Raw genomic sequence first — 26,143 nt, forward strand, 5'->3', positions numbered from 1 at the left:
ATTTCAACCTGCTCTAATAATCACATTTTAAAACATGCATCAAGTTTGGATCAGAACAGTTTCTCTGCGATAATCAGTAAACCCAAATTGCTCATTTAAGGCCTAAATATCTGTCACTGGCTAGCCAGCCACAAAAAGCCGCTCCATCCTTGAACTCTTGGAAATGTTTTTGGCTCATACTAACCCTTGTTACCATACATCTTATCCTACACACAAAAGGAAAGCATGTGTTTTGCAGAGAACAAGGCTACTGTTGCAAGTTTCCATACAAATACAACTTCCGCAAATATGAGACGTAAGATCTCGTATGTCCCAGGGTAAGTCAGAAAGTCCATAGGAGTCAAGGGAACGATAACTGCCATAAAGGATCAGGCCTAATACATGCATTACAGAAGCAAGATAGCTCCTTTGTTCCAGGTCTGGCTGTTCACTTTGCACAAACCACTGCTTTAGCGCTACACCCTTATCTAATGGTAAACCTGTGTCAAAAACATGCAATACATATTAATGCAATATGCACTGCAACACACAATACACAGCCAAAGAAATACGCCAATGTAAAAATCCGGCTTCTCACACATAATAGGGCTAACAAGGAAGAGTCTTTTACAAAAGACAATCAAGAAATTGTCACCTGAAACTATGAGACCCAAAAGGCCTCAAGCAATCTGCAATACTGGGACCTAATAACAGATGTTAATTCATGAAAAAAAACACAAAGAGTGGGACTGAGGTAATGGCAGAGATTTCATTAGTGCAATTAACATTTATAATGGTATGTTCTTTAATAGAATTTAAATAAGGCTTTGAATAATTACACACACTAAAACTAACATTCCATAACCTTATTCTGCATGGAAAAGCAGCAGAAACAACCCTCTGGACTGTACAAGGTCCAATTATGAGCAATTACATTCAAAAAGTAGTTCAAAACAAAAACAACTCTTTCCCCCAAAAGCTGCCTCATCATCTCTAAAGTCAGCTTTCTCCCCTACTGTGAGAAGTGTGAAGAATAGACGAACAGGGCTTCAGCCCATGGGTTTGGCCTTATGAAATCGCCAGTAGTGCTTTCCAGCCTAGAGTCTCTCATCATTTCTTTAGGTGACGGAAGCTCATGGAGAGAAAAAATGAATCTCCTAAGCAACGGAAGGTGAGTTCTCCCTTCACTGGCCCAAAAAGGTACATAAATTATGGAAGCTTGAAAAAAAATATATATAACACTGGTATGTGTGTTTATGGTGCGTTCTTTAGAAACTACTCACAGACAATGGGGCTGGGTGGGCGAAAAAAACAAAAGCAGCGTATGAAACCATAACATATTGTTTCAAAATCTGCACCGTCCTGCAGAACCAGGAATTATAATTTATTCATATTGTTCTCAACAGATCCAATATATGCTGGATATGTAAAAACCAAGAGACTGAGTCATCAAGGAATATCAACCAAAAATCCCTACACGCTGTAAGAGTTTTTAAAAATAAAACAAAACAAAAACTCCAAAGAAACATAGATGAAAGCTCAGAAAAATTTATCGTCGATTCTGAAGTGGGGTCTTGTGACATCATCTGGGTTAATGAAGACGGAGATGGACTTTCCTGGGTTCTCAGTCACTAGCTGTTGCAACTTTTTGGCTAATCGGTCGTCAGGCTGGTTGCTATCCCCTCCATCCGACTGTGGGGAGGGGATGCTGGTGGTGCTGCCCCGTCGTTGGAGCTCTAGTGTTAGCCGATTGGCTGCTTTGACATGTTCAATAGCAGTTCGAAGGTGTTCAGCAGGGTCTGAGCGCACCGAGGACAGCTTCCGTGCATGCAGCATGACAGTTTCTTCAGAGAGGTGCTCCAGCATGTTGCACTGAGGGATGAAATAGTTAGGGCACATCTTGTTGACCAAGCAGTGCTGGAGATCATCAATGAGACCCAGGAGGAAATGAGCAGCATAATCCTCCTGAGCCAAGTAGTTGGCTGGTAGCCTGTCGCAAGCCCACAGCATCATGCTCCGCAAATGATATGGACTAATGGCTTTGGGGCGGGAGAGTAGTTTGATGATGATAGCTTTGCAGGCCTGATAGGCTTGCATGAGGCTACTGGATATGCACTTTTTCAGCTGTACCTCACTTCTGGCAAATGACAGCCTCCATTCATTGTCCTTCTTCCCCTTGTAGGAACATGCAGGCACTAAGTAAAACCCACTTATGACTTCCTCCTCTGTGATCTTCCCATCCCAGAAGTGGTTTTCCATCAGCCAGCTCTGGGCCACGGCTGGCCAACCCTTGAAGGAGACCACTGGGACAATGTCATAGAGCATGCGGCTGCTGCCCACTCCCAGAATGATGGATATGATAGTCCCATTTTTCTCTACCTTCTCTACCTTTGGCATCCCTCGCTGAGGCTTTTTCTGGATCTCGGAGAGGACAATGCTAATGGAGTCATAGAACCAGTCTGCTACTTTTGTTGGAGAGAAGAAATAATTGGTAGCTCCATTGATATGGTCCACAATCGTGCAACAGTCCTTCCACTTGCTGATAGTTCCTTCATCAAAAAGCCGAAGGCTCAGCCAGGAGTGGCACAAAGCTGAGTGGCGCATGTCCAGTGTGACTGGTTGGTTGCGGTCATGCAGCTTCAGTGCGGGCACAAGTAGGGTAAAGTCCATGTCATAGTCTGTCCCTCGTGCATAGACGTTTAGCTCATCAAGATCAATGTCCACTACACCTTCCCGCACACCACCCGAAAGTAGCAGGTATTCATTGGCTACAGGCAGCTTCTGGTCAAGTTTCTGAACCATGCCTGCAAAAGAAGGAGAGAGAAGTCTTTTTAAGAGGAGTCGAACGGATTTGGGATTCAGGGTTTAACCAGGATTAAAACCTATCTCATGTCCAGATGGAAAAAAACAATCATGGGTATCTATCTACACTGTCAGAGTGACACAAACTAACATCAGGCCCAACACAGGCAACCCCTAGTCCCTTCTGACTCAAGGCCAGAACGTCCCCTACACTCCTGGAAATAGGCAAAGTCCATTCTAAACATCACCCTGGGAGCAACAGAAAAAGCAGAAGCCTCTGTCAAAGCACAGCTAAGCCATTTGCAGGACTAAATTTAACTCAAACTCCTTCTAAACCAGTTTTTCACCATATTGTCCCTCATTTCCATGGTATCCAGATGCTTCTCTTACAGCTGAAAACGATATTAATTGACTGACTGTTCTTATTTTCTCTCTAGTATAAGGAAAGCTGGAATGGAATAGTAGGGTTTGGTTTGTGTGTGAATGAATGGGATAGCTACAAAAATTACTGCAAGCAGGTCTGATTTTGCCAGTTTGCTTTATACTTACTGATGAACAAGGCAACAGGAGTGAAGGTAACTTGTCACCCTCTTATGGGAGAATGGGGACAGGCTAAACTATTGGGGAATTAGAGAAGCCAGCTCTGAAGTTAGCTGTTTAAGCTATAATGATAGGATCATGCCATAAAATATCTGATGAGCTCCTGAGCACAGCCATGAGACAGATTTCTATTTTCACTATCAAAACCAGACACCTTCCCCTCACTCTGTACTGCCTGCATCAATTGTGCAAAGCCTTTTTTTTTTACTGTAGACTTTAGATATACCATCATACTTTTCTCCTAAAATGTTAATGGCAGACAAAGAGACTCCAAACAGTACTTGAGATATTAGCACCTCAATTAATGCTCAAATTAGGCTTAAAATTGAGCTCTGTACTTAGATTGCTCCTGCTACTTAGGCTGTTTCAATCTTAGTGCCCAATCTTGTGGTTAAAAGCTCTTGATTCTTGCCCAGCATAAGTTCAGAAAACACAACCAGGTCATGACAGAACTAAGTCCAGTGACTCTGAACGAAGACACTGAACCTCTCACAATTGCTGCAAGAGGGATATATCATTTTTTCTTACAAGCACAAATGTATGTACTTATTTTTATTGGTATGCATTACTCTACCTTTCACAAGGCACTATAGTCTGTTTACATTAAGAGTAGTCTAATTTAGACCTTCCATTACAAGGAAGCCAGTCGTAGAGAGATATCAGTGAGAATACAGCTAGAGCCAGGAGAAGGTAAGCCAGAGAGCTGTCAATCAAACTATCAGCAGGAACCACAGATACATTTCTTTACTGTGTTAACCCAAATGATCAACACCAGAGTTTGAACATCCATCCCGGCATTGCCCCAGGTACTGCAGAGCCTTTCCTGAGTTAATGATTCCCCATTAGATCACAGGTACCCACCTGACCTGATGAGGTCTCCCCAGGGAACAGCAGCAGTGGCACCCCACAGCGCTATGTGCTGCACTAAGCTGTATGGCTCTACAATGCTCTAAGAGAGAATCACCTCTCCTTTGGGTCCTGCTAAGCAGGGGAGCAAGGAAATGTTATTTGCATGCACATGATCGAGTCATGTTATCACCAAAGTAAAAGCAAAAGCTAGGCTGATACCAGTTCCTTGGATTAGCCTAGGACACTTTGCAGAGAGGTCTGTGTCTGAAGGGGAAGAGGGTCAGGGCAATATCCAGGGTAACTCTGCAAGCAAGATAGAGGAATGCTTTTTTTCAGGGTAGCATACAGGTTTTACCACTACCCTCCTTCTTTCCCATGTGCAATTCCTTGCTGAGCACTATTCATCCATCTCACTGCTTCCAAGAGCACTAGCCCCATCTATTTTGCTGTGCTGAGCTGGGATGATTTCCCTGTCAGACAGGCAAGGACATAACCCTTTTCATTCCATGCAGCTCCAGAGGCTGCAAGAGAAGGAAACAGCTCTGAAGAAGTGCTAAGAAACTCTTCCTGCTAAGTCCTCAGCTAATCCCATTCTGTGATCTTGCCACCTGCTGCTGCCCCATTCATCCTTTAAAGGATAATAACCAAAAAAAGCTTCTGTCAACCTCAAAGGCATTTTCTGACACAGTGAGCTATGTCATCTTGATCCATGGAGTGGCAAATCCTTGCATAGATTTCTCTGCCCCTCAGGCCAAGTAAGCAGTGGTCACTCCTTTCTTGAACCCAGAAGACAGAGATTTCTAAATGGTACCTAGATGCAACTTCCAGCCAGTTGGCATCACTTTTGGAATCAGTACTGACTCACTGCTTTCAAATTCTCCCCTTGAATCAAGGCAGGTAGCCTTAGTACTTTAGATCCCAGTCATAAATTGAGCCCCAGACCCCTAGAGCAGAGTCTGGGTCAATCATATCATAGGAACAGGTGTTTCTGAGCCTACAAGGCAATACCTACCCTTAGCGTGGGGCAGCACAGCTACTCAGGACATGTGGGCATCCTGACAGCCAGTCCTAAATTCTCCACTTATGACTGTGATCTGTGGCATCTGTCAGGTAGCTCAGAAGATATTCCTGACGGAGGCAGACAGAATGTAACCACCCTACAGAAGAAATTGTTCAAACCTACAAAATTCAATAAAGAATATTTTTTTCTAAATATTTTTTAAGTTTAAGGAAGGATGAAAAATGTCCTATGAAATTCTATAGTGTGCCCTGTGAACCAAAACTTCTAACCTATGGCACAGTTAGAGCTTTTGATTGAAGAAGATCATATGATTTTTCAGAAAGATAGAGATGGGAAATCTACTATAGGATGAATTGCTCTCCTTGGCTAAAGGAGATCTTCTGTCCTTATTCAGGAGCAAAAGGGCTGATGGTCTGTCCTCATTCAATCAACAGCAAGTGGGACTCAACCCTTACTTTTTAAGCTATAAGATATGCATAATCAACCTTCAAAGCTGGAGAGCAGGAACGACTCCTGCAGCATGAATTCTACACCACCATGCAACACCGTGGGCCTCACTAACACAAAGCAGAGCTTGAACCGGGCAAAGCCTGTGCTGCCTGCTCTGCTACTGGAGGGGCCACAAAATCCCATCCAGCAAAGAGGAGACTTTCATTTCTGGTGGGTGGAAAGTACTTCAGGAAGAATCATCCCACAGACAGAGCCACAGCTCTCCTGGCACTGTCATCTTGGCACTCCCACAGAAGAGCCACTTTTCTTCCCTACAGTAGAAAAAAAAGAGAACACCCAATTTCAAGCATTCTTGCAAGAGAAAATGCTTTCTTCTCACAGAATACTCTTTACACCTTCTCTAGGGAGGAAATGTGTTGTGTGCTCCCCATGAAACCTAGTCTGCAGGCCATAAACACCTGAAAGGGAACAGTGCAATATGCTGTAAGTAAGTCACTATTTTTTCCCTCTTCAGAAATGTAGATTTACCAGCAGAGGAGAAACAACAACAACAAAAAAAAAGAATTCAGGTAATGACTCCAGGAAATGATTTAATACACGATCAGAATCTCTCTACTTGGATAGCTGCAGACTTTAAATCCAAACCCTTGTACTCAGTCTCGCATAGAACTTCTCCTTCAAGGCCTGGATCAGGAGTATCTGCAGCTCTGCCACGGAGCCAGAGAAGGAATTTTTGCTTACAGATCATAGCAGTTCCGCTGATTCAATTTAAGTTTTGGAACAGGGGTTTGAGATGAATTTCCCTTGCGGAAAATATACTTAGAATACACATAGCGTGTTCTGTAAATAGCTGAGCAGGCCAAATCCGTGATTCACTAAGGCTTTTTCGGTTTGATATGTCTTCAAACTGTCCCCCTTACTCATATATCTATTTAATATATGAAAGGATATCAAGGAAACCTGTTAACAAACATTATATGGCATACACTATCCTAGCAAAAAGCTTCCATCCCATGTTCCAGCAACTTAAACACCAGCTCAGAGCACCATGTGTCCACACAGCAGAAACAGGCACTCAAGCTCAGCAAGCATGCAAGTCCAAATATGTAGAAAAATATCAAGACCGGTACTTGACTCAAGTACTTGAGATAATAGCAACAGTAAGCCATCTGGATCTCTTCTTCTCATCTCAGTACTGGGAGCAGATGTGGGTAGGGGTCACAGATAACATTATGAAATATGTAGAAGCTCTGGGAAGCTTCTATAAACACTGAACTCAGAAATTCTAGGGACAAATGCAGAAATTTTTACTTTAGCTGGAAGACTGAATGTCATGGCATCACAGTATACTCCTAAATGATTAATAAATGCCTTACTGCTACCAGCCAAAGGATATCATTTGCAAGCATACTTTGTGTAATGTGTTCTCTTGAAAATGTTGTTTGGAAAAGTTGATATTTTGCTGTAAGATCTATGTTCACTTACCATTTGTGTCTAAAGTGTTTGCTGAAGCTTTGTTCTCCTAGCTGTGTAACTAGTTTAAGACCTTTCCAAGATATGAAATTTGGCAATGTAACAGGCAAGTGTGCTTACAAGCACGAGAAATGCAGAGAACATAAAAATCAGGAGCAGCACACATAGGCCAAGCTTGCTGGTTAGTTTACTAAGCAGTCAATTCAGGGTAATACAGGTGAGCAAATTAGTTCTACAGACATAGTTTCATTCTATTGCTGTTCCTTTAGCAGTGGGGAATAGGATTTATTTTTATTCCAAGCACTGTGATACAAGGAGAAGAAAAAAGGACAGAGCAAAGAGATTTTACGTTTACATAACATCTGCATTTCGGATACATCCTTGAATGAACTCTGATGCACAGTGACAGAGAGATTATTCTGTCCATTAAAAACAAAACAAAACAAAAATAAAACAGTAAAAAGCTTTCAATTCATTACAGAATTTCAGGTGAATTGGTTTCATATCCATCACAGTGCACGCAAAGATCTGCTGCTATTTTGCCTCCAGTTTTGTATAAATAAGGAGGAACCTGAAGATCAGTCTTTGAAGAAAGCAATCACAGGAACAAAAATACGCAAAAACCTATTTCCAACAGGTACATTTCTTAACATTAGGTTCCTTCCTGGTGCTTTAGAAATGCAGCTGTTTCTGCCACAGGAAAACATAAGCAAAGATGTCACTCTGTTAGCCAACCTGATTTCATCAGACTAAACACATTCATGTCCAGAGCAGCCACTGAGTGAAGACACATTTCTGCTGCACGGGACCTTGGGAGAGATCAAAGGAGCAAGGGGTGCCCAGGAAGGCTCTGCAAAGGAGGATTTTGCAGTACCCTGCATGCAGTGTCAGCCCATTGTGGGCATGCTGTTGGGAGACAAACCAGACCCAGGCTGTAGCTCTGACTGCTCCTGGGCTCCTACTTACACCTCAGTGTTTGCAGAAACAAATGCCTTGCTTATGTCCCAGCATGCTGGGGAAGAGATGGTCCAAGTAAGCTCACAGCCTTGGCTTTCTTCCTTACCCCGTGCATCACCGACTCCCCTCGCACAGCCTGCAATGCTCCCTGTAATCTGCTGGGACAATGCGTTATTCTAACAACCCCATTCCTGCAGACTTTCTGTGCCAGGAAAGGTTTGCAAGCTAGCTCAGAAAGCTAATGCAGTCCCTCACCTGGTTGTCTTCAGCTTCTTAGGGCCATGCACATATTTTACATTTCACCAGCACAAAAGGCAAACAAGAGGCTGCTAAACCATGAAAGACACCTCGCCTGGGCTGCCAAAGATCTCTACAGCATGATGATCCGTAGGGATGTGTAAATGGTGCCCATGCACCTAGCCATAGGTACACAGCCAGGGACTTGCCCTTTCTCACTAGAACAAAAGGCCCCAGCTTAAAGGGAAGCGGCTGGCTGCAGCCTGCAGGCAGCTCTGCAATGCAGTTCAACAAGTGATGTTAGTGAGCATTATTTCTCATTATTGAGGTTTCTCCGCTCACCTCTTGACTTTGTCATCTAATCCGATTTGAGAAGCACAGGGCTGTCTAACATCAGCTGTTAAAAACAGCTGCAGTACAGAATAAACATACTTTGTTCTTGTCTTTCATCCCCACACTGGAGTTTAGAAAAAGCCAGAGGGCCCCTTCCATCCACTGCACAGACACAGGCATGAGGGCTGCAGGTTCAGCCCAGGAACAGAGAGCATCCGTGAGCGACTGAGAGAAATGGGACACTCAGGTGCCCTACACACACCAACATGTGCACACAGGCAGAGAGGAGAGAAGGGAGAACTGGACAAAATTAGCAGCATCCTTTCTGCACCTCTTCTCTTTATCTCACACATAGGAAAAAAACCTACAGAATTAAAATTGAGTATTTCTCCAGAGAAATTCAACACCTCAGCTGGTTTTCTCACTGATACCTTCTTGCCATTTCATCTCCCTTTTCCTTCTCACTTTTCAAGTAACCTAATCTCCACAAAACAAGAGGTTTGGAAGCTCATTTCCTCAATCAATAGCAATGATATGGTGTTCTGGTGCTAATCATTGGTTGACCTTGCATTTAAAGAGTGCCCTCTCCAAACCATTAGCTTATGCCCTGGCAGAAGACTTTGTTATTTGCAAACATTGTCTTGCACAGACTTGGCTACTGTCTCAATCAAAATTCTTAACAATTATACTGAAAGAGAAAAAAAAGTGAACATCAAACTGCTGCTCTTGCACTCCCAGCACCTGAGAAGAAACACAGCTACACCCCCCTCATGAAAGAAATCAGCTCAAGCCTCTGCTGACATCAGTAGGTTTGCATGTTTAAACTCCTCTGAAAACCCAGTTCTGAAGCCCCAGGGACCAGTGAATTCCCGCAAAGGGAAACTCTCCAGAGGGGCTCCAGGAAGCAGTCACAAATCTCAGGAGACCATACATGCTGGGAATTCCTTGCAGTTCAATAGACCTGTTTTGCCCTCATTTGCTCAGCACTTCCAGCAAAAAGCCACACAGAGCCCTTGCAGAAAGCTTGCTCTACGGATTACACATGGTGACTTCAGGCACATTTTTTGGGATATGCAGAAATGTGTCATTAGGAAACTAACCACGCTTTGTGGGGAAGCAGAGCTTGAGCCCAGGATCTCAGATAAGCCAAGACCGTGTAGGCTTGCAGTGAGCTGACATACTTGGTCTGGAAGGCAAGGGATGTACCCATTCCTCTCAGCCATGTGCTCAAAAAACACTATATTGAGTGCCTGCTGCCCTCATGCCAGTTGGCAGCCTTGGGAGCAGACACACAGAAGGCCCACAGCATCAGCTGAGGACCCCTCACATGCCCTGTTCTGCCTCTCTGCTTTCTACTGGTGAATCCATGCATAGGACGTAGCAAAGTTAGAGGTCTGGAGTTTTCCTCCCAGTTCTACCCAGTTTGATGGTTAACCTTGGGCATGTCTTTCCTGAAGTTTCTCCCTGATGCATTCCCACTCTTTTGTATAAAACCCTTAGCCTCATGTTAGCCCAAAGACTAAAGGAAGTTTCACCTGCTGGATGCTCAGAAAGTGCTTTGAATTGCTCAGACAGCACTAAAACCATACATCAGATGTTATTAGCTGAGGACCAATTTTTAAGTTCAGAGTAAATCTCAGGGTCCTCTGCCAGGCAATTCTCACCCCAGGCTGCTGAAAGAAATACTGCGAAACCCCAGGCTAGTCACACAACAAAAAGCTGCTGTCATTTTTAGTAAAGAGGCTAGATAGGCACTCTGCAATTTCTTGACAATTCTGCTGCAAACAGCAAATCCTGCAGAAAAGGAACATTGTTCTAAGGAAAGATCCCTGCAGAGGTCTCCCAGTGACGCCTGCTGAATTTCAGTGGATTCTTTAAGACAGGGATGGGAGGTTGACTGTAATGCAGCTGGGTTGCACTGATTCTTCCGTTTCCTTCGCTAATTGCAAATCTATTTACCAGCAGCACAAGTTTTTGTTACACAGAAGAACTGAAAGAGTCAACTGTTTAGGAGAGTCTTTAGTTACAAAGTACACTTTGAGAGGATGGTTGGTGGAAGCGTGCAGGAGGCAGGAGGGGAGTGGGGAGAATGAACCACCTTATACCAGTTTAATCAAACATGGGAGGCAAGCAAGCAAGGAAGCTACTGTTTGCAGACTGATATGCCAGTGTCCTACTGATTCTACTCCTTTTAGAAATCTTGTGATATGGTGACAGAACACACTGCAGGGGCATAGCACCCTCTCATAAAAGAAACCAGCTTCTTTTTCCAAAGCTTCATTTAAAAACATTTTTAAAAGTAGTATCCCATTTTTTTCCCATTCCCACATGCCCTGATTGAAGCCATCCTGCTAGCTGAAATCCTGTACCCCAATGCAGAACGGTACTTCATGGTGCAGGAGAAAAAAAAAGAAAAAAAAAACAGACCCAAAGTGTGTGTCTGTGCAGCAAAGGCACTGCTGTCACAAACATCCAAACCAGAAACAGTAGTAATGATACTGCAGTGATCTGGCTGACTAAAATACCCAGGTCTTAGAGATGACAGTACCATGGCTAGACTGCTTTTGGAGCTGAACAGCATGCTTAGCTCAGGGGAGCTCCAGCATCTTTGTGCAGCTCAGGGTAATGCAAAGTCTAAGAATCAGCCTCCAAACTGATGCCTGGTGCTCCAGAGTTCATTAGCCAAACTGAGATAAGAGTGTTTGAAAGCCTAGCAAATAATGAGGAGTGCAAGTGAAAGAGGTGTTTTAGGGTCCAGTGAACATGGTGATGAGGTCTGAGAGCTGCTGACAAGCAGAGCAATAAGAAGAAGGGACAGAAAGGTACTAACAAGAACAGCTTCTGCTACTCCCTCCTTAACAATGTACATAGCATGCACAACGCATATAAAATTCTCTTTGGAAATGACACAAGACGGCCAGATTTGCAATTGAAATTGAAATCCCAGACAGAAACTCTGTCTGAGGACACACTGCTTTATCAGTTCCACCCTCTGCGATAGAGAGCTCACTTTTGGTAAGGGCTACACAAACCCTTTTCGGGTCTAGATGGGCCATTTCTGCCCCCACTGATCCTTACGAAGCACGGCTAATTTTCAGCAGGATGTTACCCTGAGGGTGATTCACCAGGACTCCGCTCTTGGATCTGCTTACAAGGTAACAGCTGAGAGTACAAACTAGGTCGAGCTTCTTGAGTGCAAATATGCAGCTCCTTGCAGGAAAGGTCGTCTTACCCCTTGTCTTCCTAGTCTCTTCACTGTTACTGTGCTCTTTACAAGAGCATAAGAGCAATCTCAGTGATTGCACATCCATCTATCCTAGTATTTCGTCTCATGCATCCGCTACTGGCTACTGTCAAGGGGAGAGCATAAGAACAGGGGAAGTACAGAATAATAACTTTCCCTCTGCATCCTTCAAGCAATTTCTGGCTTTGAGCTTTCCAAAAATAAAGGTAGTATTTGCAGTTCTGTCTTTAACAGCTCCCAATGTTTTTTTTTTCTTCTGGGAATGTCTCTCGTTGCTTTCTAAATCGTTTATACTTTTGTTATTGTCAACAGTTTACAACAGTGTGTTTCCTAAATTACATGTTTTGTCAAAAAGCTTTTCCTTTTGCTGGCTTGCTAGGGTACAGGACAGCAAATGAAACTGAGAAACTCACCTAGCTGTGGCACCTTCCACAGATCACTTGTGATTTTATAAGGCTTAGTCAGTCATTTTCCTTTCAAGTTGAAGAGGATGCTTATTTAACCTCCCTGTGTCTGATTGTCAGCACTTAGGTGAGCCCTAGTATAGCTATATCCTATGTGAAATGAGGTGGCCAACACTGCATTCATAGCATTCAAAGGTGACTTCCTTGGAGATGTCTTCAGAGGCGTAACCTATACATCTTTGCAATCCACTGGGAAATGCCTCAGCAGCTCTGCTCACTAGTTTAGGCCTGCTCCACTGCTGGTTTGTCCAATGCAATTGAACACTCCTCTCCAAAATGTAATTTCACCTTTAGGCTATTCCCCCAAGAAGCCAACATCAATCCCACTACTTTATACAGGGCACTGATGACCCTGGAGAAGAACAATGGAAGTAGGAAAGAGGAAGGCTTTGGGGACTGCACAGGAGAAAATAGGAGTTTGCACTGAAAGTCCCCAGCCACCCTTGAGCTCTTATTCCAAACTGACAAGTCAGCACCAGGTGCCTCTCACAGAAGACACGTGGCAGCACTCCAGTGATGAGCAAAGCCATTCCCTTACAGCCCCGGGAACACACTCTTCTCCCACTTGCTCGCAGAGAAGGCAGCTGGAGGGGCACATGTGCATTTGGGCAGAACTTGACTCCAAGGTTGCAAAGGCACTTTGGGCTCCTCTGCAATGGTTTTCTGTTCTTAGTTACTGTCTGGTATTTGTCTGCCTTTCCTAAAAGGCCTAAGTTGCTACAACACTTCATGCTTGGGAGCCAGCAAGTAGGCTATGCCCAGAGGAATGCCACCACACCCTTACATCCCGTAATTCACATTAGAGCCTCCATTATAAATGCACTCTGAGCTGTTCCTGCCAGGCCTCCTGCTTACAGTTATCTAATATACTAGGAATTCTCTCTCCTGCTGTTTAACCATCAGCTTGCTTTTTTTTCCCAGAGTACAGTTGTTTTTGACAGAGACAAGTCACAGTTAGAGCAAATCATAGCACTATTCTCTATGAATTGGACCTGGACCAATACTGCCCACCCTCCGTACCTGCCTCTATTGTAATACAGCTCTACCTCACTGCAGAATGGCAAGAGGAGTTTTGTCTGCGGTGCAAAAATTCTTCACTAAATCTTCTGGTAAAGTTAAAACTTAAATGCGGGGTCCACATGGCAACAAGCAGCCATAAGAGGGTGGACTGATAACCACAGCTTTAATTCTGTTCTTGATAGTGTTCTTGATACTCCCTTGAAATCAGCTGAACTTGGTTCCTGCAGTCTATGAGATCAGAACTGCATCACCTCCAATCAAACTGCATCACCTCCAATCATCACCTGAATCACTTTCACTCTCTTCCTCTTCCTATGGATAAATCTGTTTAGCTTTATAACACAGGACAAGACAGAAGAAGGTGGAATAAAGGATGAATCCAGGAAATCAGCAAACCCTCAAAAGAGCTCTGCATCCTGGTGAGCTCCCTTCTCTGAATGTAGAAGGAAAACAGGTCTCCTCAGAAGCGCATCTGAAGAGTCTGGTGGAAAAGACATCAAGTAAATCTCTCCAGCCCCCAGAATTCCCAGTCACCTTCCATACATCCCTGGGCTGGCCCCTTGGATCCTCTGTGAGGAGCCAAGATAGATAGGCCCAGTAGCACTGAGTTACCTAACACCAGACCCACAACATTATTTTGATTTGTCTTTGCAGATGAGTATGGATTAAACTACAGAGATAAGGAACGGAATGTCGGTACTTGGTCAGAAAGTGCTAAAACTGAAAAGACTTAAACACTGCTACTATGTCTGAGATCAGGGAGCGGAGAGCAAGCTCCCCTGCAGTCCTAACCAATTTCCTACCTACTACAGAGAACACTGCCAAAGCTATGTGGAGCCAGATCTATTAAAACAGCCATATGAGCTATATATTGTTAAGGCCCAATGCACAGCAATCATGAAAAGTGCTGGTTAGCTTTGACTTTCACACAGAATTCCTCTTTGTCTACACTGTGCAGTGAAGCACTGTGCAGATTCTATCCCCAGCGAGAGCCAAGCTCACAGCCCCAGCAGCCGTCAAGGATCTCTTATCCCACAGCAATGGCAGCAGCCAGGAAGCAGAGGAGCTGGGACATTCAGAGCGAAGACAGAGGAGTAAATAACTGCTGCTGTAGCACAGGAGAGAGCCTGGGCTGCCTTGCTTGAAGGCATGCAGTAAAGTGCCACTGTCACTCCAGCACTGGGACTCCAAAGGTACAATGTTCTGGTCTCAAGAGAGCAGCAGCAGGTCAGTAGTCACTTAGCCAGGTGGCCCTGCAAGATTCAGATATTGCCACTCTGCTTTTCTTCCTGTGCCAGCAGTGAGTTGGCCACTGGAAGGAGATGCAGGTAGAGCTGTTGCTGGGTCTGGCAGTGCTCAAAGCTAGCTGCGAGCCCTTGTAATGAGACATGGGCTGTGTTTGTGGAGGAGTTACCAGGAACAGGGCTGGAAATGCTAACACCAGCTCAGGCATGATGCCCTTGCGGCCCTTTGGACAGGATTTGCACCCCATTCTGTCTGCTCTGTTCACTCAGGGAAATTCCAGGAGACCAACCTGGAAGAGATGTGGATCTCTTGTAAAGCCTTTCGGTGCTCACCTTAGAGCCTCACACACACATTTAGAGCAGGTCTAGTGATCTCTCAGCTCACTAGATATAGCTATATTCTCATAGCTATATTGTGAGATAAATGACAGAAGAGAAAGTAAAATTGCTGATCGGATATAAAATTCACAAAATATGTTCCTGGAAGACATTCTCTCCAATAGTCTAGTCCCAAAGTCCTTTCGCATATAAAAATCTAGCAGAAAGAGTGTGAACAGAAGCAAGATTTGGGTCCAGAGAAGTGTCAGAAAGGAACGCAAAAGACTTCAGGAAGGAGGACCTCAAAGTCCTCTTCCAAAGGAAAACTAATGATACTCAAAGGTCATTCTTCAGATCTCATCTCCTATCAGGACCAGATGCCTCCGAAAAGCTCAGGGGAGCAGGATATTCAGCAAACTTCACAGTTTAAGAGTCAGTGTCCACAACCCAAGCAATCATGAGTATAGTGCAGGCCTCAGAGTCATAGCGCTATCTTCAAGCTTCATATTTGGGCATTTTGCAAGGGAGACAGGAGAAAGAGGGGATAACTTTCAAAATTCAAACCCAAGAATCTAGTAATTTCAGTTAGTTCACTTAGGTTTCCCCTGAAAATGTGAGGATTAGAAATACTCTATTTACACTCCATTTTATTTGATAGAGAACCCCACATGACTCCAACAATAAGCCTCAAGCAAAAACATCACATTCTTGTAGATTTTGTACCAGAAAGGCTGTTGCACTCAAAGTTCCTCTGAAAAATTAAATCACTTTATCATTTTACATAGTGGATAACCTTGAATTTTAATCCTACAAATTCTCTAATATATCTGTAACAGTAATTAAAAAAAAAACATTCTAAAAAGCTTTGTTCACCAGTGCTGATAAAGAAGATAAGCTTACAAAAGGCAGGCTACATGAAGAATGCAAATCTTTCCCATAAAGTCAGGAGCTAGAAACCTCGCTGAATTTCAGACCTGTATTTTGTAGATGCTGCTGTGAAAACACTCTGTAAAATTCCCACAAGGATGTTCAGCTCCCACAGGCCTCCCCATCCTTTGCATGAAAACACTTCCTAGCACAACAGGAACGGATATTGTCTGAACACAGTCCTGCTTCAGAGAAGGCAACAACTAATACTGTCCTCACTAGTTTCCCACTGACAGCTGGACCCGCTACGATTAATGGACAAACAAAGAAGATTACAGGCCTTCTATATTTGCTAGCATAGTCAATAGAATTAATTGCACAAGCCGAAAGCAGGAGCACACGGGTGTGAGCTGGCCCTTTAACATGGCTGTTCGTCCCTGAAGTCAGACAAAGCTGATGCACAGCTCATGCCCAGAAGGCATGTGAGCACAATCCTACTTACTTGTTCCTGGCTGCACTTGGGGAAAGGCCTGGCAGAGGCAGAGAGAGAGAGAAATACTGCTTTTTAGCTGAAGCCAATCAGCAACATAACACAAGGCGTGTGCTGAGCTGCACTGTCTCTATAGCTGGAGAAGATGCTGCCGTGACACGCAGCGCCTTTCTTGCTTCCCCCAGCTCTGTTCTGCGTGCAGAGCTCTAAAACACGTCACCTCACACTGGCAGATGGAAAAGCCTTGAGAAAGTGCCGAGGCTGCAGAATATGGCATTACAGCCAAATAGGTCCAGACCCAGGGGAAAAAAAAAAAGTAAATCTGCAAGGTTAAGGTCTTACCTGGGAAAGAATAAGCAATAGGTTTTCTTCCTTGTTGTTCACATCCCAGGGTTTTCTAGAGTATTCTCCTTTAGACACCTTTAAACCTCAGTAATGCAATCTTTTTGCTCTTCCCCCCTCCCTCCCCCCCCCCGAATCAGGACAGAAAGCAAGCAAAAACTATCCTACAGAGCTCTGGGTTTGAGGGAGAAGCACCATTTTACCCCTTCGCACAAAGGTAGCCTATAAAATCATGATGCTACTAATACATCTCCCTGCTTTTCTGAGCTTTAAGTATCTCACTTTGCTGCTGGTTCTTTAGATGATAATGTTGAGCTTCAAATCCTATTTCAAACTTTACCACTTGTTACCCAGCCATTAACAGGCGAAGACAGGAAACATTTTCCCCTTGTTATCAGCATGGTTCATTCTCCTTCCATGTATGAGATCCCACAGGAGTTGTGAAAAACACCCGCAAAACTGGGATGTGCAATCATCGCTTCCGTCAGCAGGTGGCACGAACGCATCAGCGTGTCAGGGCTGCAGAGAACAGCAGGCCTATGGGATTTGTGAGCAGAGAGAAAAAGAAGCATTGGAAAACAAAAGGCAATAGAGTTTCACACTGCAGTATGGGTGAGGGAAGAAAAAACATGCAGGCACACACATCTTTCCCTGCCACCTATTAGCATTTAAGGTGAACAGAAAACCAGCTCTGACACACGGCCATAAAGAGAGGAGAGAGACCTACAGGGCCAGGCTATCCTTTATCATACCAGACCTGAGACATAATTATCTTCTAATGCAAGCCACAAGTCCTCTTACTAATCGTATACAGGGTATAGGGTGGCAGTGAAATGCAAGTTTAAGAGGTGACAAGCCAGAAGACAGACACCAAACCTGTCTACACGTACTATTTAATGCCAGATTGCCAGCCTGCGATGACTGAAGGGAAAGGTCAGCATTTTGTCCAAACCATCTGTACAGGGCTCCTTTTGTGTCATTTCTCTTCATTTACGCCACTTTACGTAGCAGCATAACTGAGCAGGCAATGTGCATCCTGGCTTGAAAACAGAGTAGTTGATGTTTACAGCAGTATCGTAAAAAATTAATTGCTCGTACATTTTGATAGGTTATGAAAAGAATGCATTACCCTGAATAATTCATTGCAGGTAGATTTAGTTCAAAATTCAGATTTGCTATTTCTTCATCAAAAAGAAAGCAGGTCACAGCAAGCACACACCTGCACAAATGCAGAGGAACAGTTCACCTGATCAATGAAAACAGGTACTTCAGTTTAAATGGGATAGAGCCCTTGGGTCATTCAGACTAAATATTGGAAATGTAAAACTGATGCTTAATTACTTGGTGTGCCTTATTTATTTTCATCCTCAGAGCAGAGTGAATATCAAAAATGTAAACTAGGTGCATTAAAATGAAATGCAGAGGGTGTCAACTAAGAATGCAAGTAAATCTATATTTGAGGAGCAGCACTGGGATTTTGCAGTTGTTCCAGAGCAATAAATGAATAGACTACCCAGAGATGGGGGAGGGGGGAGGAAGCATTGAGAAAAAGAAAAAAAAAACAACAGTGTTTTTGTAAAGCAGAATTTACATGTTTTAATCGAATCCATAAAGCATCCAAACTAAATGAATTAAAAATGGATCTAACAAGTAACACATTCGGGAGCCAAAACTAGCTTCCTAGTCAAAGAAATTTTATTACTATTTTGTCAGTGTGATTCCAGAGAGATTCAAGATATAAACCCTCTGCTGTGAGCAATGTGCTGTGGAATTGGCAAGGAAGTTACAGCATGACTCCACTGGTAGTACTGAGACCCAGCAAACTGTCTGCGTGTCCGCTTAGTTCAGCAAAGGAACAGTGGTTAGCGGGCTCATGCTAACTCAGGCAGCCTTGGCTGTGCCTGCTCTAACAGAGACAGTTGCGAACATCTGGCAATGCACAACACATCTGGGATGAGGGTGTGTCACTAGAACAAAACCAGAGCATCTTTTCAGCTGACAGGAATAGCAAATCTAGCTACCACGAGCAACGTGTCAGTAAAGCTTCTGCGACACGTGCTATAGCACTGAGCCCAGCAACAGCAAACCAATTCTCAGAGGATCCTGGGCATCTACAAACACTTCTGAAGCTGCACTTGAAGAGTTATTGCTACACCCACAAGCTAGGTTTAAGCTAGCAGAAACACCGGTAGATGGCATGGATACATATTTCTTATTGTTAGCAGACCTACCCTAAAACACTCCTCACCCCAGCTCCCACTGCTCATGGGAAGTATTGCTGAGTTATCTCACTTGCTGGCTCTAGAGGAACACAACCACTGTGTAGCACTTCACATAGCATTGGTTCACTACAGCTCTAGGGCAGGACATAGGCTCATCTTCCCATCGCTGTCAGAAATCTGGAAAACAAGGAGGTGGATGGATAACCTTGAATCTCCATACCCATTTTCCACTCCCCACAGTTAAAAGGAGAGGAGCGCTGTGAAGGGCATGTCTGCCCAGCCCCAGCAGTCAGACCTGGGGAGGAGCAGTTCACTTGACACAAGAAGGCTGGGTGGAGGTGGCAACTTACAGATGACTGGGCTCCAGCCTGCAATTTTGACAGAGCAGCACAGCAAGTCCATTAAAGATCCCTGAGAACAGGGACACATCCACCAAATAGCAGAGGAATCAGCAAAAGTGAATTAAGTGGCTACAGAAAACAGAGCCCTCACAGAGCTGCAACACCATTAGACTCTAGGGAGCAGTGTTCTAGTAGTGGTGTGATTTGGGTTTGAGAGTGGTCTGGGTTTGAAGAACTGTGGCAGTTCAGAAGATACACAGGGGTGTTCCTCCTTGATTTTGCTGTTCAGTTTGCCACAGGTAAAATGAACTGGGCACAAAGCAAAGAGAAGCCAGACACTCTGGGATTAAGAATCATGCTTTCGAAAGCCCAGAATATTTCAGCTCACAGTCCTGACAGCAGAGTTTGCGTAAGAGAAGAAACAGATGCAGAAACAAGTGAAGCAAAGATTGCTTAGGGCAGGAAGGAGATGCAGAAGCCAGGCTTCAGGGCAGCCTGGGCTGCTGAAGAGCAATGACTCTCATAGGTAAGTGGATTACTGGGAGAAAGATGACCGTTGCCTGTTTGAGATGCTCAGCATATGAATCGCCCCAGGTTCAGAGAACCTCCAAACCACTGCTGCATTCCCCAAATAAATGGCTTAAGCAAGAGCAGCCTCTCATTTACTTCTATGTCTGCTCCGCTGAGCTGACCTGAATCCATGGCCTATCCTGCAAGCTACAGCACTGTTCCTGCTTTTTCCAACACACAGCTGACTAGACCAAAGACAGCTCTGCCAACCTTTGTGCTTAAAACTCCTAACAAGAGCTCAAGTACAGACCTGGCCCACTGAAACATGCTGGTGCTCCTTGCTGCCTTTGCCCCTGGGCTACAAGCTGCCATATTACATTTCTACACTTCTTTTCACTTCTCAGAAAACAAAAGGGGGGGAGGGGATTCTCACAGCATCATCTACTGACTCCAGAAACTGGAGTTTCAATGAAAGCATAAAATATAGCATTGCTCTTGAGTAAAAACAGAAATAAAAAAAATGTAATTTTGAGCTGGCAGCATTGCAAAGCACCTAACTGGTATCATTCTGCCAGCAGTGAAGAATGACAGAGGCATGCCAGAACTGCCAGAGACTTGCAGCAGCTCAGGTACAAGCCACCTTGGCCCCTGACTGCTCAGAGCAAAGCTAGTGTGCGATGGTGGACAGCAAGCCCCTCTGCCGCAGTGACTGCAGCAAGACAGGCCAGCAACTTCTAGGATAACAGAGGGGGGTGTTTTTTATCTCCTCTCCGTTGCTGCAAATGTCAGCCTTCCCACACTGTCCCCCCATCTGGCCTGCAGTCACTCATGTGCACCCTGCTGGGCCACGCGTGCAGGTGATCCAGGCAAGGGCTGGGACAGATGGCCTCGCTCTGTGCCATGCATCCAGGCTCTCCCCTGTTGTATCATCCTTTAAAAGCCGTTAGGCTGATGGAAGAAGAAAGAGAATCAATAGATATAGGAGCTGCAATCTCCTGAAAGTATGTTAAGAACCCGGATTCAGCTCTTCTCAGCAAATTAGTATGGGGCTCTTACACACTTACTTTCTGCGAGGTGAACGCAGGACCACTGCCAGCTCCATGACTCACCTAAACACAAGGAAGCAAACACAAAACAAGCCGCCTGCTTGCTCTTTCCCAGGGTTTATTCACACCCTTTATAACTACGTGATCTGCCTGCTCCAGCGCATCCCAGGTTGCAGAATGAGAACAAGCAGGGCTGGGACTGGCCTTAGACAGCCTTTGTACAGAATTGCTGGCTGAATTTGGAGCCAGATCTCCAACCTCCCAGGTAACACAGAGAAGAGAAATGAGAACTGTCTGCAATTTTACAACAGTGTTAGCAACAGCCCCTGTCAGTTGAGCAGTAATAACAGCTATGTTTTGTTTCCTCTATGACACAGAGGAAGTGCCATTCTCATCGACTACCTTAACACACCAAGTTAACAGGAACAGAGTCTTGTGCCTCCCAAAGCCTCCTAATCCTGAGCCATTGAGATATGTTTACGCTGTGTTCAGGTACTAGTAATAAGTGAAGAAGTGCTATAGGTGCTTGAGAAGTCTTCCACACTCAGCATTTGGCCATGTTGCCAACTCTCACTAGTCTTCTGAATCTGTCTTTTTGCTAAAGACCACACTTTCTGGAACCATAAAACTGAGTAAGAATCTCATCTTAAATTTATGAAAAAAATGAGAAATTTCTATCCATCACAGCTGTAAATAACCAAAAATACCCTGAAGAAGATAAGGCTAAGAAAGTCTTAAAGAACTGAAGAAAACAGAACAGAAATAAAAATACACCAAGAGTTTTTATTTTTAGAGTCTAGTTCATGGTTTCTGAGTACTTCAGGCTCAGCAAACCAGCTCACTGCTCTCTGCTGTGCGATTCCCCTTGGGATAGCTGGCATCACTTCTCCTTATAGATTTACTTGGTAAAACACAGTAAAATAAAACTCAGTGGGCCTTACCTAGGGAGGTGGAGAGGTGGCACTGCACTAGAAAAGGGATGGAGATATCCTGCATATGGTTCCCCATACCAGTGGTGCCCTGGGAAAACAACACACTAAAAAGGATCTGTCTGCCACCCTAGGGATAGCCAGAGAAGGGCAGGCGGCTGCCAGGACACAGAGCTCCCTTCTCTGTGTTAGACAGACAGCCAAGCATTCAGCCCCTACCGTCATCCTCTAGGTGCCCACTTCTGCACAGGGAGCTCTTCTGGGTTTTCTAGCATCTTTTCACACATCTTGCACCCAGCCAAACTCCCCGCAGTCTCAAAGCAAAAGAGCAGCAAGGTACAATTCCTTGCAGGAGCCAGAAATGCGAGGCATCACAAGAGACCAAGTCTCTATTGCAGGGACGACTGTCTGCCTGCAAGGCCTTCAGCATAGCACAAGTAGGGTGCCTCTGCCAGGAATGATGGCAAGTGGCTTCTAGGGACCTGGAGGGCCTTCACTTGCTCCCCAGCTCCACTCCTGGGGTCCTCTCTTGCCTCCCTGCTCAGAGGAGGCAGATCAGCCCCACTAAGCTGCCTTGCTTGCTAACAGAACATTATGGAAGCAGGACTCAGTGCTGAGTGCTGATTTGGTGCAAACTGGGACAGAAATGGAAGTTGAGCACAGCTGTTACTCCGAGGCTGCAAACAGCAGCGTTTCTAATGCCAGCTCCAGCTGCATGCCATCTCCCCTTCCAGCTGCCGTCACAGGGTCTAAAAATCCATCTCATGCTCGACAATCTCCTGCCCAGGGTGCTGCGCACCTGCAGGCTCCCTCACTTTCAGCTGAATGTCCAAAAACATCCCATGGGACTCTGAAGGTGGAAAAGGGATAACACTATCAACATCTCAGTTAAACCTGGCTCTCAGGGCTGGCAGACTGTGGGTGACATCCATGGCACAGTAGCAGGAAGCCCTTGGTAATGCTGCGCTCTAACACCAGCAGCTGCAGCCTTCATCAGTGCTGGAGGATTATCCTCCTCTGACCTCTTCGGGCTCCTCTCCTTGTTTGGGCCACCCCACTCCACAAGCTGGCATAAGGCCATGCTCCCAGCCTCCCCACTTTGTGACTCCATCTGGCCAAGCCCTGGCTTTTTCCAGTACTCAGTAGACTTATCAGGGACACTATCACTTGATCTCAGAGACTGCAATCTCTGCTTTTCTATCCTTCAGACCTTCTCACAAAAGGCTACCACCAGGGGAACAAAGACAGAGACAAAACCAGTGTTTTGAGCACAGTCTGCCTTGTGTGCACTTATTTTTACTTCTACTAGTCTAGGTGCACACTGGGAGCCAAGAGTCTCACTGCCTTGCTATTTCTGGAGGCAGGCAGATCCTCCTCTGCCTTTGCTATTGAAGATGTCTGAAATAGCAGACTGCCCAGCTCCTGGCATTTAGTTACCTTCCAGACTCCTTTTGGCTTCCATCAAATGATAACGGACCCCTTCCAGGGAACTCTGTTGTCAAGGAGACCTCTTTCAAACAACAGTTTGGTAGAAGCAATCTTACTATCCAGGGTAGCACATCTCTAAGGTGGAGCACTGAGGTTAACTGCATGCTAGGTCTGCTTCTGTTAAAATATAGGCTAGGAGACAAGAAAAAGACAATATGGATGTGGCAGCTTAACCAAGCCATGGCAAGTTCATAATTCCTCACACATACAGGATGGTTTGGAGACAATACACAGGTCACCAGATAAGCTTGTGCTCCTCCCAGTTGCCTTGGCTCTGCTTCCCCCACTTTCTCACATTGATTTAATAATCCAAATTCAACCTAAAATGCAAAGAAACAGATCTTGGCCTTTCACTGACATGGACTGTGACTTTCTTGCCTTGCCTACTTCAACTGGCAATATTTAACCCAGAAATAGAACAAACCAGAAGCACCTACACAGAGAGCACAGGAATAGACAGGTGGGTGGGGACTGGCGGCGCTCAGCCCATGGATTGCAGGCACTTCCTAATGAAAGATGTAGCCGAAGGGTGTGCAAAGAGTTTCATTGTATCAACGCGATTCTCTTCCCCTGGGTATTTCCTCCCAATCATAGCAGAGCACAGATCTCTAGGGCAATAAATCTGCTTCTTCATTTGCCTCTGCCTTCAGCAATATCCACATCCATTTTCTCTGTATTTCTACCTTCAGAGTCTGAGTAAACTACCTGCACTACAAATAAAGCTACCTCACAGGAGCATTACTACCTACTGAAAACTCCACAAATAGTAAGAGCAGCCAGAAAACAACTGCCAGAAACAAAGAGTACACATGGGCAACCAGGAAGGGTTACCCCACGCAAAACCTTCAAACCAGCTAGAAACGAAGCCGTCACAGGAGAACAAGACATTTGAAAAACTAATAGGAGTCAGCTGATCTATTTGTAATTGCTTGAAATGACAGCTCCTGACAGCACAGAGCTACTCTCTCATCTCTTGAGAGTAGTTTCAAAGGTAGGAGCCACTTCCTGGCATGAGGAAAAACCTGAGCTGGGAAATCAGAAGGTTATAAGGCACACAAGGGAGTGGGAGCCATTTTCAAGTCCACAGTCACTACATCACATAGTTTTATTTGTAGCAGCCTCTTCTATTCAAAACATGCAAAAATAGCTACTTGTAAGATATGAAAATCAGAGGTAGTGGACCTGTGCCAGAGAGATTTAAAGGGAAGGATGATTTGACGTTAAGGCTTCAAGCAATGATTTACGGCTCCATGAATAATTCTATGCTTTACACTAGCCATACACGACAGAGGGAGTACCAAAGTTTATAGCTGCATCTTCAAGACTGAGCAAGACTGAGCAAGACTGAAAATTCACTGGTTATAAATGAAGAACAAAAAAGCAAAAAGCTCAGAACATGCAGCTGTGAACCTCATTCTCTTACCAACTTTCTGCTCTGTCTCTCTCCTACTATCACAAGGACTTAGTTAAGTCTTGCATGTATTTAGTCTGTTTGCTGCAATCTATCACCTGTTTTTTTAATGGCAAAGTCAGCTCTGAACAAGTTTGTACTAAAGCAGAGAAAAGAATTAGCAGGTAAATTGGTAAATCTTTTTTGCTAGTTAAATTCATTGAAATTCAAGGGATCAAACCAATCTCTGTAGAGTCAAATCAAAAAGTATAAGAAAATTTGAAGTCACTGAAAGTAGTCAACTTTTTTTTTTTTTTTTTTTTTTTTAACAAAGACTGTTCACCATACCTTCACCCTTTCCTCTCGGTATTTTAAACTTAGGATTTCTGCCAAATTGTTTAAACCATACAAAACTCATCACATTAAGAGCCAGTGTATACCCTCAGCATTGTGGTGAAAACATGGTGACTCCCTTGATTCCAGTGACATGCACTTGTCCTGGGCAAACAGGTTCACAGCCCAGCCCTAAAAGATGAGTCTTGTCATCAATAGGCTGAGGCACATTTCACTGGAGGCATCAGAAGAATTAATGCTATGTTGCAGTAGAAAGTAACCCTAGTGTGGAGAAAACAACACCAGAAATGTGACCTCAGAGTAATGGAGGGTCTTAGAAATGATCTAGAAAAATGTTCTCTTCTGCACTAAACAAATATCAAACAAATCCATACAGCAATACAAAGACAAAAATCCATTATGACAAGGATAAAAGATTCTGAAATCTGACTTCCTTTTGAATTGAAACAAAGGCCATAAAACCTCAGAAATCACTCACGAGAGGAAGAATCTAAAAATATTCCAGATTGACTAAAGCTGGGTACAGTAACATCAAATAAAAATATGCAAAACGTTTTTAAAAAATGTTACATGCTCTGTTCCAGAGAAGAAATGTCAAAGTCTGTTATTTTTCCCTTACAATGGAAAGCTGAGACAAAGCAGACTACTCAAAGCAGTACTCCCTTCAGATGGAATACGGTCAAAGATGTTTGCAACATCTCTGCTTAACAGGTGTTTAAAACAACTCCACTCTTGGCTTTTGCCACCTAAAACAGGATGCTCCCTTGACTGAAAAGCCCAGCAGTTCACCATGAGCAGTATGGGAAAGCTTTTTCCCTCCTATAAACCATCTGATGATACACGTATAACTCTTTCCTCATTTTTACACAACAGAAATAGAGCATGCGCAGACGGAGAGGAATGGGATCCTGTCCAGCACTACCAGAAGCCCACAGCCAGGCTTGGCTGCCCCAGCGCAGATGGGATAAAGGCAAACAAGCTGGAGCTCAGCCTGGAGCACTCTGCCAAAGCTGTTTGCCAGAGGGAAATCCCAAAAGAGTATGGCTTGGAGCCAAGGATGTGGGGAGACGGAATTAAAGAAGTCCATCTAAAGTTGCCCAAGTTTCTATGCACAGTCCTGGAGACCAATGTGAAGTAGTATGGGTCTTTTTTCTTCTTATCAATGTCTATAAG

General features: G+C 44.4%; 1 protein-coding gene across 1 annotated transcript in view; it reads right to left on the bottom strand.

Annotated features, from left to right (window-relative positions):
• Window positions 1-760: 760 nt before the first annotated feature.
• Window positions 761-26,143, bottom strand: part of MB21D2 (Mab-21 domain containing 2) — a 63,833-nt gene continuing 38,450 nt past the window's right edge. Inside the window, exon 2 of the mRNA XM_062582967.1 lies at window positions 761-2,783. Within this exon, the coding sequence (XP_062438951.1) occupies window positions 1,519-2,783 (1,265 nt within the window). The 3' untranslated portion in view covers window positions 761-1,518. The remainder of the gene's footprint in view (window positions 2,784-26,143) is intronic.

This window comes from Rhea pennata, chromosome 9 (genome assembly GCF_028389875.1).
Source record: "Rhea pennata isolate bPtePen1 chromosome 9, bPtePen1.pri, whole genome shotgun sequence".
Taxonomy (NCBI): domain Eukaryota; kingdom Metazoa; phylum Chordata; class Aves; order Rheiformes; family Rheidae; genus Rhea; species Rhea pennata.